General features: G+C 57.0%; 1 protein-coding gene and 1 long non-coding RNA gene across 2 annotated transcripts; both read left to right on the top strand.

The window, feature by feature from the left end:
* The first annotated feature begins 342 nt into the window (after window positions 1-342).
* LOC144231115 (uncharacterized) lies at window positions 343-3132 on the top strand. Its single transcript, XR_013334988.1, has 2 exons — window positions 343-443; window positions 2930-3132. It is a non-coding gene; the product is annotated as an uncharacterized LOC144231115 (long non-coding RNA).
* A 5685-nt stretch (window positions 3133-8817) lies between these two features.
* Window positions 8818-13040, top strand: MARCKSL1 (MARCKS like 1). The gene is made up of 3 exons (XM_077763552.1): window positions 8818-8941; window positions 10207-10385; window positions 11913-13040. Exons 1-3 carry the CDS (start codon window positions 8818-8820, stop codon window positions 12519-12521), a joined length of 912 nt encoding a protein of 303 aa, XP_077619678.1. The 3' UTR covers window positions 12522-13040.
* Window positions 13041-13493: the final 453 nt, after the last annotated feature.

The following is a 13493-nucleotide window of genomic DNA, read 5'->3' on the forward strand; positions in this document are numbered from 1 at the left end:
CGCCCCCGCACCGCCTGGACCAGGAGTTGTGTTTCTGGGGCTGCCGGGGCCTGGCCTTGCCTCTGTCCTCACGTGGCCTGTTCCCCATGTGTCTGTCTGTCTGTCCCTGCTTTCTCTCCTTGTAAGGACACTCATCACTAGGCCCACCCTAACCTGCATGATCTCATCCTATTTATATCTGCCAAGACNGGCCTGAAGGTGTCTGGGAGCTGGAGGAGGGGGCGGAACTTGGTGGGAAGGGCGGGGCCTGAGGCTGCCGAGAGCGGAGGGAAAGGCGGGGCTATGCGGAATGGGTGTAGACCTGGAGGGAGGCGGAGCCTTGCCCCCATCCGGTCTGTCCAATTTTCCTTCCCTCCAGATGGAAGCACCGGTGGCAGAATATTAACTATCAATTTCTGGGCAAGAGGAAAAGACATCTAGTTCCCCTGCGCCCGTGAGAGCCGGTGAGGGGCGTGGCCAAAAGACGGCGCTGCCTACGGGGGGCGGGGCCTAGCGGTGAGGTGGGGGAAGGGCAAGGTGTGAGCACCCAGGGGGTCCTCCGCAGCCACTGCCCCCCAGGCTCCAGGACCTGGAGGGGTTGAGCCACAGTGCGAAGGGCCCCTAGGGCGGCTGTGGGACGCTGCGTGGTTACCCATCCCTTCCCTTCTCTACCACAAACAGGTTTTAAAAGACTGACAGATCTGGGGTTCCTGGCAGGCTCCCTCAGATCGTGTGACTCTTCATCTCTGGGTTGTGAGTTCAAGCCCCACATTGGGTGCGGAGGTTACTTTAAAAAAAAAAAAACAGAATCTAGAAGATTGATGGATTTGACTATTAAAATTTCTGTTCATCATAAGGCACCTCAAAATGTAAAATTAGGCAGGGATGCCTGGGTGGCTCAGTTGGTTGTGAGTGGGTCTCTTGATTTCTGCCCAGGTCATGATCTCATGTGTAGTGAGATCGAACCCTGTGTCCGTCTCTGCACTGACAGCGCGGAGCCAGTTGGAGATTCTCTCTCCCTCTCGCTCTCTGCCCCTCACCTGGTCACTTGCTCTCGCTCGCTCTCTCTCTTAAAATAAATAAACTTTATTATTTTTTAACGTTTATTTGTTTTTGAGAGAGAGGGAGCATGAGCAAGGGAGGGACAGAGGGATAGGGGGGCACAGAGGATCCAAAGCAGGCTCTGTGCTGACAGCAGCTAGCCCGACGTGGGGCCCGAACTCATGAACCACGAGTTCACAACCTGAGCCGGAGTCGGGCACTTAACTCACTGAGCCACCCAGGCACCCCTCAAAATAAATAAACTTAAAAAAAAGTAAAATACACAGAGGGACCCCTGGCTGGCTCAATCAGCAGGGTATGCAACTCTTGATCTCAAGCTCCTGAGTTGGAGCCCCACATTAGGCATAGAGATTACTTTAAAACAACAACAATAATAATAAAGGTAAAATAGCATTCCAAACAAGCCTCCTGCCTAGCAACCTAAGAGAAAGGAAAGCTCTGGTGGCCTTGAAGGCAGGGTCCTGGCAGCCATCCTATGCGCATCTCAGAGTATCTGCATCCGCCCCTGAGCTGACCATGGTTCTGTTTCTCTGGTATCCATCTCTGATCTCGATGTCCGTTCACTTAGCCGACAAATACTTATCAAGGGCCTATTTTAGTTTGTACCAGGCTTATATTCCAAGTCATCGGGTTCACATTGGCAAAACAAACTATTGAAGTCCCTGCCCTCATGGGGCTTACATTCTGGTTAGAGAGACATACAATAAAATGAAGTCAGAGATAAATAGTGTGCTCTGTGCTCGAGAAGAACAAGGTGGGCCAGCTGCTGTATATGGAATGAGCAGGGACTTTGTCTTATCTAGAACAGTGCCTGACTCATAATTGAGGCTCAGTAAATGTTTGTTTGTTTGTTTGTTTGTTTGGGGGAGGAGTCTCAGTAAATAATGAATGAATGCATGCGTTGGTTAGGAGGTCCTGTCTGAGGAGATAACTCTCAGTCAAGGTGTGAAGGATGAGGGATCAGCCACTCCTGACTCTGGGAAGAGTGTTCTGAGCAGAGGGAACAGCATACGCTCAGTGGGTGGCCCCTTGTCTCTGGCTGTCAGCCCTGGAGTCTCCCTGTTTGCTGTGTCTCTGTTTCTCTTTGTTGTCTCTGTGATCTTGGGAATCGAAAGGCAGGTTTAAACAGCAGCCCTCCAGGGTCTCTGGAAGTGAGGTCACTGCTGAGCTGATTCACCCCCTGGCCTCCTCTGACCTAACTAGCCCGGCCTGGACATTCCCCTGGAAGCAGGCCCTCCCCGCGGCTGCCTCAGTCCCACAGCCTCAGGCTCCTTCCAGAGTAGCATCCTGTAGCCCGGCAGGAAGTCCTTCATGCTATCTAACCACAATCCTGCCAAGGTGGCCCCGGACCTTCCTCTCATTCTGCCTTGCAGGCAGAGGAGTCCTGCCTGGACAGAGACCCCAGGAAAGACCTGACAGACTGGGAATAATACCCCCCTGCAGCCCCAGGGAGGCGAACCTCAGACGGGCCAAGTAATCACTCATCTCAGAAGCCTCTGCCACATCCATTTTCTCATTGAGCCCTGCAACCCCCCATTTTACAGACAGAAACTCAAGCAGGCCCAGAGAGGAAAAGGGGCAGAACTGGGACCAGAACCCAGCTCTCTTGTCAAAATAGTAATAATTGACTCTCTGCCAGGTACTGTGCTAAAACTTCGCATGAGTTTTCTTTTTTAAGACTTCTCACAAACCTACAAGGTGGGTACCATCGCTGTTTCCATCATTCTCCGAGGAGGAGACTGAGGCTCCGAGCCGGCACGTGACTTGCCCAAGGCCACCCAGAGTGTAGGCGGCAGAGCTGCGTGTGACCCCAGGCAGTGTGGCATGCCCAGCTACACACCCTGCGTCCCCGGGCTCCAGAGGACTGTCACGGATGTCTGTTTTCCAGGGATCTGCAGGGACCGGCTTCAGGTTCATCACAGGATGGTCCCGAGGCTGACTGGTGCCGAGCCAAGATGAGCGGGAAGATGTCCTGGGAACACTGCACAATCTTGTGTCCCTCTCTGGGGGTGAAGATTCTCTACTTTTGCCCTCTCCCCTGGGGTCTCTGTGTCTCTGCCCCTACTGCCCAAATAAAGCAGTTTTCACCTCTCTCTGGCTCTCTCTACTTTGGGAGCAATCATTTCAATCCTCCCCACTCACACACACTGAATTAGACTGAACCCACCAGGCTGGGAGGGCATCTGCTGTCACTCCTGACCCTTCCACTGCCCGCAGGTCCCCCCGAGCCTCCTCTACGGCACAGACTAGACGAACCCCAGACCTGGATCCTGCTGTCTCAATGCTGCAAGAGGGTGACATTAGTTTGTCTGGGGCCCAGGGAGTCCTCCAATGGGTCAGGACAGACTCCAGCATGGCTTCCTTGAGCGAAAGCCTAATAGGCAGGCAGCCACTGGGCAGGCACACACAGGGAACTGCGCTCCAGGCAGCGCGGGCAGCACAGAGGAAGTTTCGGTCACATACAGGCTGAAATGGTCATCCCGCTGACGGAACTGTGAGACTGGCCGCCGGCGGGCTCTGCCTGAAATGAGGCTAACTGGGCCTGGAGCTTCAAAGATCTTGAATGCCAAAATAAGGGGTTGGACATTCTCCAGGAGGAGGTTGGGAACCAAGGACAGTTTTAAAGCAAGGGAGGGACATGGTCCCCTCAAGGCATCTCCGGGTCCAGAGGTCCCCCCTCTGGAGTCTCAGGGTCCATGCTGGTGAGTGAGTAGTCTCTCTGGCCCTCAACTAGGTCCGAGGCCTCAGGGCACCTGTCCCTGTGCTCCCCCATCACACACTCTCCTGGCTCCCACTTGTGACTGAGGCTGAGAGTGGATCCTGCCCCCGCCTCAGAGGGTGCTGATGGCTGGAGGAGGGAGTCTTTGGGCTGCTCTCCTAACTCATGCACTCAGTGGTCTACAGCAGCCCCCTTTCCCACCTTATGAGACCTACCTATGGCCCATCCCATGCCCTGTGCAGGGGTCTCAGTCACATAAACAGGTAACTACAGACAGCCCCACGCTAGCTCCCCAAAGGAGCAGCCTTCTAGAACATTCTCTCTTCCTCCTCCAGCCCCTCTCCCTCCACATGGGACCCAGTCCCTATCTCTGGTGCTCCCTGCTCCCTGAATGTCTCTGGATGTTATCTTCTCCTCCTCTGCTCCCTGGCCTCCCCTAGTTTCAGACACCATCGCTTTCATCAGGATCAGTCTCTCCCTGGTTTTCTCACCAACAACTCTGTCCCCTCTACACTACCAGGGCTCATTTTCCTGTTTTGTATGTCCTTGTAGGTCATCAGGATGATCGCCAAGGGTAGCTGGAGTTCTGGAGAGATCTAGGCTAGAGACAGAGACTCCAGGCATCAGCATATAGACTCTCTCCCTCCCTCTCTCTCTCTCACACACACACACAACACAGATTTCTCTCTACACCCATGGATCCTAATGACATCCCAAAGTCGCCTCACCTCAACCTGTCCCAAACTGACCTCTCTGTTCCCATGTGTACCCACGGGTCCTCCTCTAGGCTTCCGTGGGCCGTTTGGCACCTCCTTCCCCTCATTCGTTCAAGCTGGACCCTCAGGGCCACGCTCAGTCCTTCCTCCTCACGCGCTCACTCTCTCAATTCTTAGTCCTTCCCAAGTCCCGCGCCTTCTGCCCCCTGAACTCCACCCAGACCTCTCTCTCTCTATCTGCCTCCACCCTTTAGCAGCATTTGACATGGTGAGGCCCTCACTGCTTTGGGAACCATTGCTTCGCTCAGCCTTCAGGACACCCCTGCTCCTGGGCCTCTTCCTTTCTCGCTGAGCATCAGCTGAATGCCTCTGCCGGCTCCCCTCCCAGAGCCTAAATGCTGGCGAGTCCCTGGAACTGTCTTCTTGAGCCACTCCCTCTCTCTGGTGGATTTTCAAACTTGGGACACCCCCAAACTCTTAAGTGCAGGCTCCTGGACCCATTAACTGCTAGCCTGATGTTTCCAGGGGGACTGTAACGGGCTTCTCAAACATGAACTCCAAAGCTGCGCTCGGAAGCCCCAGCACTGAGAACGGGCCCAGTTCCGGAAATGCTGGCATTGACTGACACTTGACTGAAACTGTCCAGGCCCCCCCCACTGGCTCTTGCCTGGGTGACTGCAACGGCCCAGTGTTTCCCTGCTGCATGGCAGGGAGGGCCATCCAGGCAGAGGGACTGCCTGCGTAAAGGCAGGGAGGAGAGCAGGGTCATGGCTTGGAGGAAAGTCTGGAGTGCGCTCTGGGCATCAGATCTCGAAGGCCTTACGTATAACGTGCAGACACCCCGAGGGCAATAGGAAGCCGCAGTTAAAGCCAAGGGGACATACTAGATTTGACATTTCTTTGACTCCTTCGTACCTTCCTTCACACATTAACTCCATCAGCCAATAAATATTTATTGAGCACCCTCTATTGGAAAGTAACCTTGAGACAGAAGAGAACAGCTGGAGAGGCTGGACTTGGGGCAGAGACACAAATGAGGAGCTGATGAAACGCTGTAGGCCCGGGCGCAGGTGAGAAGGACCACAGTTGTGGAGGTGGAGGTGGAGGACAGCGGATGATGGAGCGGATGATGAGCTGAGGTTTCTGGTTTGGGCAAGAATCGGGGGACCCTCAGCCCATAGGTATGGAGTGTGTGGTTGGGAGAGCCCTCTCTCCCTCCCGCGGAACCTGGAAGGAGTGATTTTGACCTGGGTTTTAAGAGAGGAGTAAAAATTCAGGAAGCAGACAAGTGGAAAGAGGCAGTCTAGGTAGAGGGAACAGCATGTTCAAAGGCCCTGAGGGGCGAGAAGCTCCATACTCTGAGGAGCTGAAAAGCCAGTAGAGTTGAAGTTCAGTGAGCCAGAGAAAAAGGCAGGGGGGACAAATGAGGCCGGGAGCTTGAANTAGGAGGGGACAGACAGATGAAGTGTGTATTGGGGTGGGGGGCTTCCTAGCATGTCTTTCTGGGAAAAGTCACTAAGAAGAAGTCCCAATGGGACATTTCAGAGGTACAAGAGGAGAGAGAGAGGATCCTCTGGGTTCTGGGGAGACTCCTTTGCCGTTTAAGGAATTGATTGAGCCAAATAAGTTTCCCTCTGAATAAGTCAGCATCCTTAGAACAGCCCTCTGCCGCCTGTCCCAGAAGAAAGTTGGTGGAGGGGATGCCAGGTCATCTCAGGGAGCCCTTGGACTCCTGCGTCCTCTCCCCAGGCCCGGGGAACGGGCACACTGGTGAATGCCAAGTTTGTGCCACGCCCTCAACCAGCATTTCACTCAATTGCACCTACGAATATTGCTGGGCGCTCCCCCTCTGCTCTGCGCCCCAGCTGCTTGGTTTTAAATGGCAATAGCTCATTTGCCTCACAGTATCCCCACGACATGGCTATCACCATCCCCACTTTACAGATGAGGACACTGAGGCTCAGAGAGGGCCTGCAGCCCCACAGCCAGGACATGACGCTTCATCCCTACAACTGCCTCAACACGAAAATACCTCGCTGAGCCCTTGCCACAGCCTGAAGTGGCCCTCAGGCTCCTCATTTCACAGAGGGTGCCCTGGGAGCCCTGGGGAGGGGAGGGACCTGCCTGGGGTCACAAAGCTGCAGGGTGCAGGGTGGGTCCAGCTCATCTGGAGGAAGAAGCTGGATGGGAGAAGCCAGGGGTCTGAGCTATGCGGAGAGGAAGGGGTGGCCCTGCGGACTGAACTAGGACAGGCTTTCAGTTTCCCTTTGAAAGGGACTTCCCCTGAGTGGGGGATTTTGATTGGAAAGTTGTAAGCAATCCGCACTCCACTGGTTTGGCTGCCTCTTCCCCACCTCTTCCCCGATGGGACCCAGGAATCTGAAAAGAAACTGAAAGTTGGGAAGAGGGGAGGGAAGGGGGAAGGGAGCGGCGAGGGCAAAGCGGGTTGAATTTCTGGTGACCTCATCGAGCCTGGGGGAGATAGGCAGGTGAGCTGCGATGACACACCGTTTGGCTGTTGGGGAAATAGAGCCCCGGACAGACAGCTCTGTTAGATAGTGACTGGGCCCCCGGCCAGGTTACACAACCACCCCCCCCACCCCAGCCCCACACACGCACGCATGCACACACATGCACACATGCACGTGTGCGCACACGCACGCACCTTCACAGAGACCAAGTCAAGAGGGAGGGAAAGGAAGAAATAAAAGGGTCGAGCGGGGGCGCCTGGGTGGCTTAGTCGGTTAGGCGTCCGACTTTCGCTTAGGTCATGATCTCGCAGTTCGTGGGTTCGAGCCCCGCGTCGGGCTCTGTGCTGACTGCCAGCTCAGAGCCTGGAGCCTGTTTCAGAGTCTGTGACTCCCTCTCTCTCTGACCCTCCCCTGCACATGCTGTCTCTCTCTCTCTCTCTCCTAGAAATAAAACATTTAAAAAAAATTTTTTAAAAAAAAGGGTCGAGGGGCCGAAAATTTTGAAAGGGAATCTTTGGAATCCAGGTCTCTATGATTTGGTGACTGGTTGGATGGTGGGTCCTAGTGAAGAGCCCCTGAGGTGCCTCAGTCGCCAGACTCAGGTTCAAGGCTCATGATTGGCAGGGAGGCTGCAGACCTGAAGTCCTACCACTACCACCGCATCCCAGTGTCCCCAGGGGAGTCGAGGCCCTGGGGTCCTGAGCCTGGAGCTGCCTTGCCTCTCCCTGCTCACATCCTAATGGCTCCTCCCAACCTTGGAGCATCGGAAGCCTTTATGAATGCCGCGGGCTGAACCTGGCACTGCCATGCTCCTCTGAGATCCTGAGAACCCCTTTCTGCTGGGTCTGACCTCCTCTTCTGCTGCTCACGTAACCACCCGCCTCACTGGATTTCCTCCTCTGTAAATGGGAACAATGGAGGTACACATGTGACCCGGTCGTGAGCTAAGGTATGGAAAGCAGTTGGCACAGCGCTTGGCACACACCAGGCGTGTAAGCAGCTACGGTTAATATTGGTGGTGGTCATTCCTGCCTTTTCAAGGATCTCCAGGATTCTGTCCTCCGGGGTTGTTCGGGCCCCTGTCTGTTGGCTCCCTCCCAGGCTCCTCCCCAGGGCCTGGTCCGTCCCGCCGCCTGCCCCCCCCCTCCAGGGGCAGTGCTCCTCACTGCCTGGGTACCTCCTGGGTGACCTCATGCAACTGCTTGACTCCGTTTACCTTCAGCTCACAGCATCTAGAGGCCCAGATGTCCCGAGGTCAGCTCTGACTTCAAACCTTCTGTCCGTTGTCTCTGTAAGGTCACTAGCCAGGCTTTGGGCCCTGGCCTTTGGCTCAAGAAACACGATCCGAGAGCATGTCCATGTGCTGCCCCCTGCATGTGCCCCTGAATGTTCCCCGGGCACCTGAGACTCAACAAAGCTCAATTCAGCAACCGCCCCCCCCCTCCACTCCCCAGTTCCCTTTCCCTCTGTTTTCCTGTCTCCGTCAACAGATCCACTTCGCCAGCTGTCACCCACATCAGAAAGGCGGAGACAACATTATCCCTCCCTTCTCCCTGCCCCAACCCTGCAGCCGGCCAGTCCCTGAGTCCTAGGGAGCCTGTCTCCAAACCTTGCTCCAGATTAGGCCGGGCCCTCCATCCCCACCGCACACAACCCGTTTGCTGCTCCCGCTTTGTTCCGCCCCAGACTCTACCTCCATCCCTGGCCCGTGCACGTGCCCCTCCTTCATGAAGCCCACAGGCTTTTTCTGCCCTTAAGGCGCTGACCCTCTCTCCCCCTGGATGGGAACCCCCTGAGGGCAGGGCTCTGCATGACTCACAGCTGGGGCTCTGCCACTTGTGAGCAGGAGGAACTCCAAGTCTTTGTGACCATGAATCATGGAGCCCAGCCTGTCGCTGTGCAGCCCAGCAAACTGAGGCCTAAGGAGGTGCCAGAGCAGAAGGAGGAGGCAGACCTGGGGCAAAACGAAGGTCTCTGGGTCCAGCTGACGTTCCGTAGAAGGAGATGGGGAGGCTGGGGCTGGGCACTGGGCTGTACCAAGTCACCGTTGCTGAGGTCTCCACTGGGCACCTGGCCATTCTCTGATGTCTCTTCCCCTTTCCGGGTCTGTGCAAGTGCTGGTGTCCCCCCCCTCCACCCGCCGTCCACGCTAGGAAGGCCCATCCCCCACCTCCGACTAGATAGTGCGCCCTCACACCTCACCGGGCATCCGGTCTGATGCCCACCGCGGACACCTCCGGTGCACCCACTCCTCCTTTCTGAGGCCATGTTCTCTTCTGCCCTCCTCCCACCTTTCAGCCCCACCCTGCGCTCTCCCTGCCAGAGAAACTCCTTCCCTTCCATCCAGGGAGACGAGGAGCATCTCAGGCCAGGGCGGGGGGCCGAGGCCTCACGGGACAGCTGGGACAGGCAGGAATGGGTGAAAACATGGGAGTTCTAGTCTCTACAGCTGCCTTTCCCCCACCCCACCCCCCCAGAGTCCCCCCTGTCCTTCCCATTGCTCCTTTCCCTGGCAAAGGCCCATACCTCAAAGGTTCTGGCCACCACAGCCTCAGCGACCCACTGAGGCACACACGGCCGCCCATGGGACACTCACACAAACACCAAGCTACTTTTTCATCCACACACTCCTAGATATTCTCTCACACGGCCCCGCACACTCACAGTTGTACACGCAATCTCAGCTGGACACAGTCACCAACGCGCAGTCTCAAGGACAGACAGGCACACACCCAGCAAGTCCCAGAGTCGCCAAGAGTCACCAAGTCTCTCTCTCACCCCAAATACCCACAGCCAAACAAAGATGCAGACTCACACAAGCACAAACGTGCACACCTGGTCACATGCGCGCGCGGGCGCACACACACACACACACACACACACACACAGTCACAAAGTCTCTCACACACAGACAGATACAGAGCAATACACAGTCACACACAGAGAGAAACAGACACACACAGTTGCACACAGGCCCCTGGAGACACAGAACAATGGGCGCATTGTTTGGGCTGGCAGCAGCTGGGGAGGAAGGAGCCACAGTGTGGACAGAGGAGGCCATGGGGGCTGCCGCACACCCCTCCTCACTCCCACAGCATCCTGAGCCTCTGCCCTCTTCCAGAAGCCAGACCCTGCGGGGACCTGGATTTACTGAGGGATTGGGCTCCCAGACGACCCTTCCCCAGCCTCCAGCAATGTCTCCTAGGAGAGGCAGAGCTCCCCTGTGGGCCCGGCTCCCTCTGGGGCCCTGGGAACTCAGGGGTCCTCAGCCCCGATGTGGCTCTCTCCTCCCGGGATTTGCCTCTCAGCCCCTCAGTGCGGCGCCTGGAAAGCGGGAGCCTTGGGATCTGCTCTTCACCTCTGACCCCAGCCCCTCCGGGACTCCGGCACCCTCCATCTAAGCCCTGCCAGCCGGTGCGGGCAGCGCCTGGCAGCATTGTGGGTTCCCTATTGTGGTCGAGACAGAGATGCAGGTCACGGAGTCCATCCCTTCGTGGCGGTGGGTGGAGAAGGCGCTGTTCTGTGAGTGAACTNCCAGAGCTTAATGCGCCGCTTCTCCAGGGGTTTCTTTACAGCCCCCACCTCAGTTTAGCAGGCCTTTTCCAAACCCTTTCTCACCCTCAGCTACCGGTATCTGCTGTGTGCCCTCGGACGCATCAGTCTCCTTCTCTGAACCTGGGTGTACCAGTCTGGAAAATAAGGAGGGGTGTTGAAGTAACTGANCCTTTGTGGTTAGATCAGTGGGGAGTTCCTGATTTCTCAGGCCCTGGGGTGTCTCCACACCTCACAGCCTCAGGCCTCCCAGGAGGCCTTACCAGTAGGAGGGAGGGAGGAAGGGAGGGACGGGCTGAGCTGTCCAGGACACAGCCTTGCTTTTGCAACACTTTGCTTCCTCCAGCCCCCATCCCCTTCCTCCTGGGGGCTGAGAGCAGGCAACCGGACACACACATCCGGGGCCAGTCAGGACGCTGGGGTTCCCACAGATCTGTCCATACCAGGGGAAGGGGAAGTGGGACTGGCGGGGCTCCAGCCCCCTTCACCAGGACCCTCCCTCCAGGTTCCCTCGCTCTCAGGCTGGGCAGGGGGCTGAGCCTGGCAGCCTTGGGGATGTCCTCAAGCAAGGGGCTGTCCCAGGAGCCTTGTTGATGTCCCACCCCTCCACTGGCGTGTGTGTTGAATTCCTTGGGTTCCTCTGCCTGCTGGGGGAGGCTCCCTAATATGGGGGAGCAGAGGTAGGGGGAGAGCATCTGACGGGTCAGACAGGTTATGCCAACGTCTCTGAGCCTCAGACTCTCCAGTGTTCACGTGGGACGGAGATGCCCTTCAAGGTCGCAGGACCACCCCAGCCGGAACTTCATAATGGGTCCAGGCTGAGGGCAAGGAGGGACCGAGGGTGAGCTTGTCTGTGTGGGCTTGGTGTGACCGGCTGCCAAGGGACTGGGGGGAGAGACGAGGGACAGACCTCACCGGGCTGATCAGAGGGACTCCGCCGCGGGCCAGACCCCCCAGGCTGACCGGGGCCGGCAGGCAAGGACGTGGGTGGGACCTCTGACGGGTCTCCAGGCCTGAGGGGGCGCAGATCCCGGCGCGGGGCCCTGGGGCTTCTATGACCACATTCTCCGGAGCATAACTCAGGACCAACCCTCTAACGAGTCTGGGCACGTAAGCCCTTCGAAGAGTTCTAGGGAGAGACTGACAGGGGCTGTCAGTGCAGGACCAAGGCGTTGGGGGCCACTCCAGTTGCTGGGGCGTCCCCCGGGAGGGGTGGCTTGTGAGAGAATGATTGCTCTCTCTTTCCTCTAGGATTCCGCCCCCTCCCCCCCTGCCCCCCGAAAGNACCCCCCAGCGCCTCCTGCCGGCCGCGGCCTCTGCGCTCTTGGCCCCCGCGCGCCCGTGAGGGCAGGAGGGAGATGTTTGACGGGATCCCGGTGGGGGTGAGGCTACTGCCAGCCTCCCGGGTTGCAGAATAGTCGGGGTCCCGCTGCCTGGAAGGGGTCAGGGGCGGGCTGGGGGAGGTGGGGCAGAGCCCCGGCCCTCATTGCTGTCTCCTCTGCCCTGCAGGAGAATGGCCACGTGAAAAGCAATGGAGACTTATCCCCCAAGGGTGAAGGGGAATCGCCCCCCGTGAACGGAACAGAGGAGGCAGCCGGGGCCACTGGCGATGCCATCGAGCCAGCACCCCCTAGCCAGGGCGCTGAGGTCAAGGGGGATGCCCCCACCAAGGAGACCCCCAAGAAGAAGAAGAAATTCTCTTTCAAGAAGCCTTTCAAATTGAGTGGTCTGTCCTTCAAGAGAAATCGGAAGGAGGGTGGGGGTGATTCGTCTGCCTCCTCACCCACCGAGGAAGAGCAGGAGCAGGGGGAGATCGGTGCCTGCGGCGACGAAGGCACAGCCCAGGAAGGGAAGGCTGTGGCCACCCCCGAGAGCCAGGAGCCCCAGGCCAAGGGGGCAGAGGCTAGTGCTGCCTCCAAGGGAGGAGACACGGAAGAAGAGGCAGGGCCCCAGGCCGCAGAGCCGTCCACTCCCTCAGGGCCGGAGAGTGGCCCTACACCCGCCAGCGAGCAGAATGAGTAGCTGGGTGGGGGCAGGTGGGTGATCTCTAAGCTGCAAAAACTGTGCTGTCCTTGTGAGGTCACTGCCTGGACCTGGTGCCCTGGCTGCCTTCCTGTGCCCAGAAAGGAAGGGGCTGTTGCCCCCTCCCAGCCACATCCCCTCTCCTTTTCCCTCCTGTGGATTCTCCCATCATCCATTTGGCCTTCCTCTTAAGGCCAGTTGAAGATGGTCCCTTGCAGTTTTCCCAAGTTAGGTTAGTGATGTGAAATGCTCCTGCCCCTGGCCCTACCTCTCCTGCCCCCACCCCTGCAGAAGGCAATTGCTGGTTTTCTCCCCCCAATTCTTTTCCAAGTAGGTTTTGTTTATTCCCCAAATCCCTGAGCCAGATGTGGGGTGCCTACACTCCCAAACCCTAAGTGTCCAGCCTCCCCCCCCCCCCCCCCCCCCCCNTCTTGTGCTGTGCCTAGTGGCACCTGGGCTGGGGAGGACATTGCCCCTGTCCAGGTTTTTATAAATGTCTTACTCAAGTTCAAACCTCCAGCTTGTGAATCGACTGTGTCTCTTTTCTGACTTGGTAAGCGAGTATTAGGCTTTGGGGTGGGGGGGGGAGGTCTGTAATGTGAAACAACTTCTTGTTGTCTTTTTTTTTTCCCCTCCCATTGTTGTAAATAACTTTTAATGGCCAAACCCCAGATTTGTACTTTTTTTTTTTTTTCTAACTGCTAAAACCATTCTCTTCCACCTGGTTTTACTGTAACATTTGGAAAAGGAATAAATGTCGTCCCTTTAGTAGTGCTTTTTAATGAGTGGTCTTCTGGGGGTAGGGGGAGAAGGCTGGTTAACCTCAACCCTTGAAGGGCGGGATTAAGGTAAGGGGTAGGCTTGCTGGGTGATTTTGTGGTTCAGGGGGTTGCCCGGAGTCTCCTGGACACCAGAAGGGCAGGGAAGTGGAGGTGAAATCCACCCAGGGATACTGCCAGGAGACAAGCTCAG

This window comes from Crocuta crocuta, unplaced genomic scaffold, assembly GCF_008692635.1.
Source record: "Crocuta crocuta isolate KB4526 unplaced genomic scaffold, BGI_CrCroc_1.0 scaffold214, whole genome shotgun sequence".
NCBI lineage: Eukaryota > Metazoa > Chordata > Mammalia > Carnivora > Hyaenidae > Crocuta > Crocuta crocuta.

What these genes read in the sequence shown, in the direction of transcription:
- MARCKSL1 (XM_077763552.1), top strand. Translation starts at nt 8,818, where the DNA reads ATGAATCATGGAGCCCAGCCTGTCGCTGTGCAGCCCAGCAAACTGAGG. An exon ending in CTGGGTCCAGCTGACGTTCC is followed by an intron (nt 8,942 to 10,206) that starts GTAGAAGGAGAT and finishes CTGGGAACTCAG; the next exon opens with GGGTCCTCAGCCCCGATGTG. An exon ending in GGGCAGCGCCTGGCAGCATT is followed by an intron (nt 10,386 to 11,912) that starts GTGGGTTCCCTA and finishes CCCGGGTTGCAG; the next exon opens with AATAGTCGGGGTCCCGCTGC.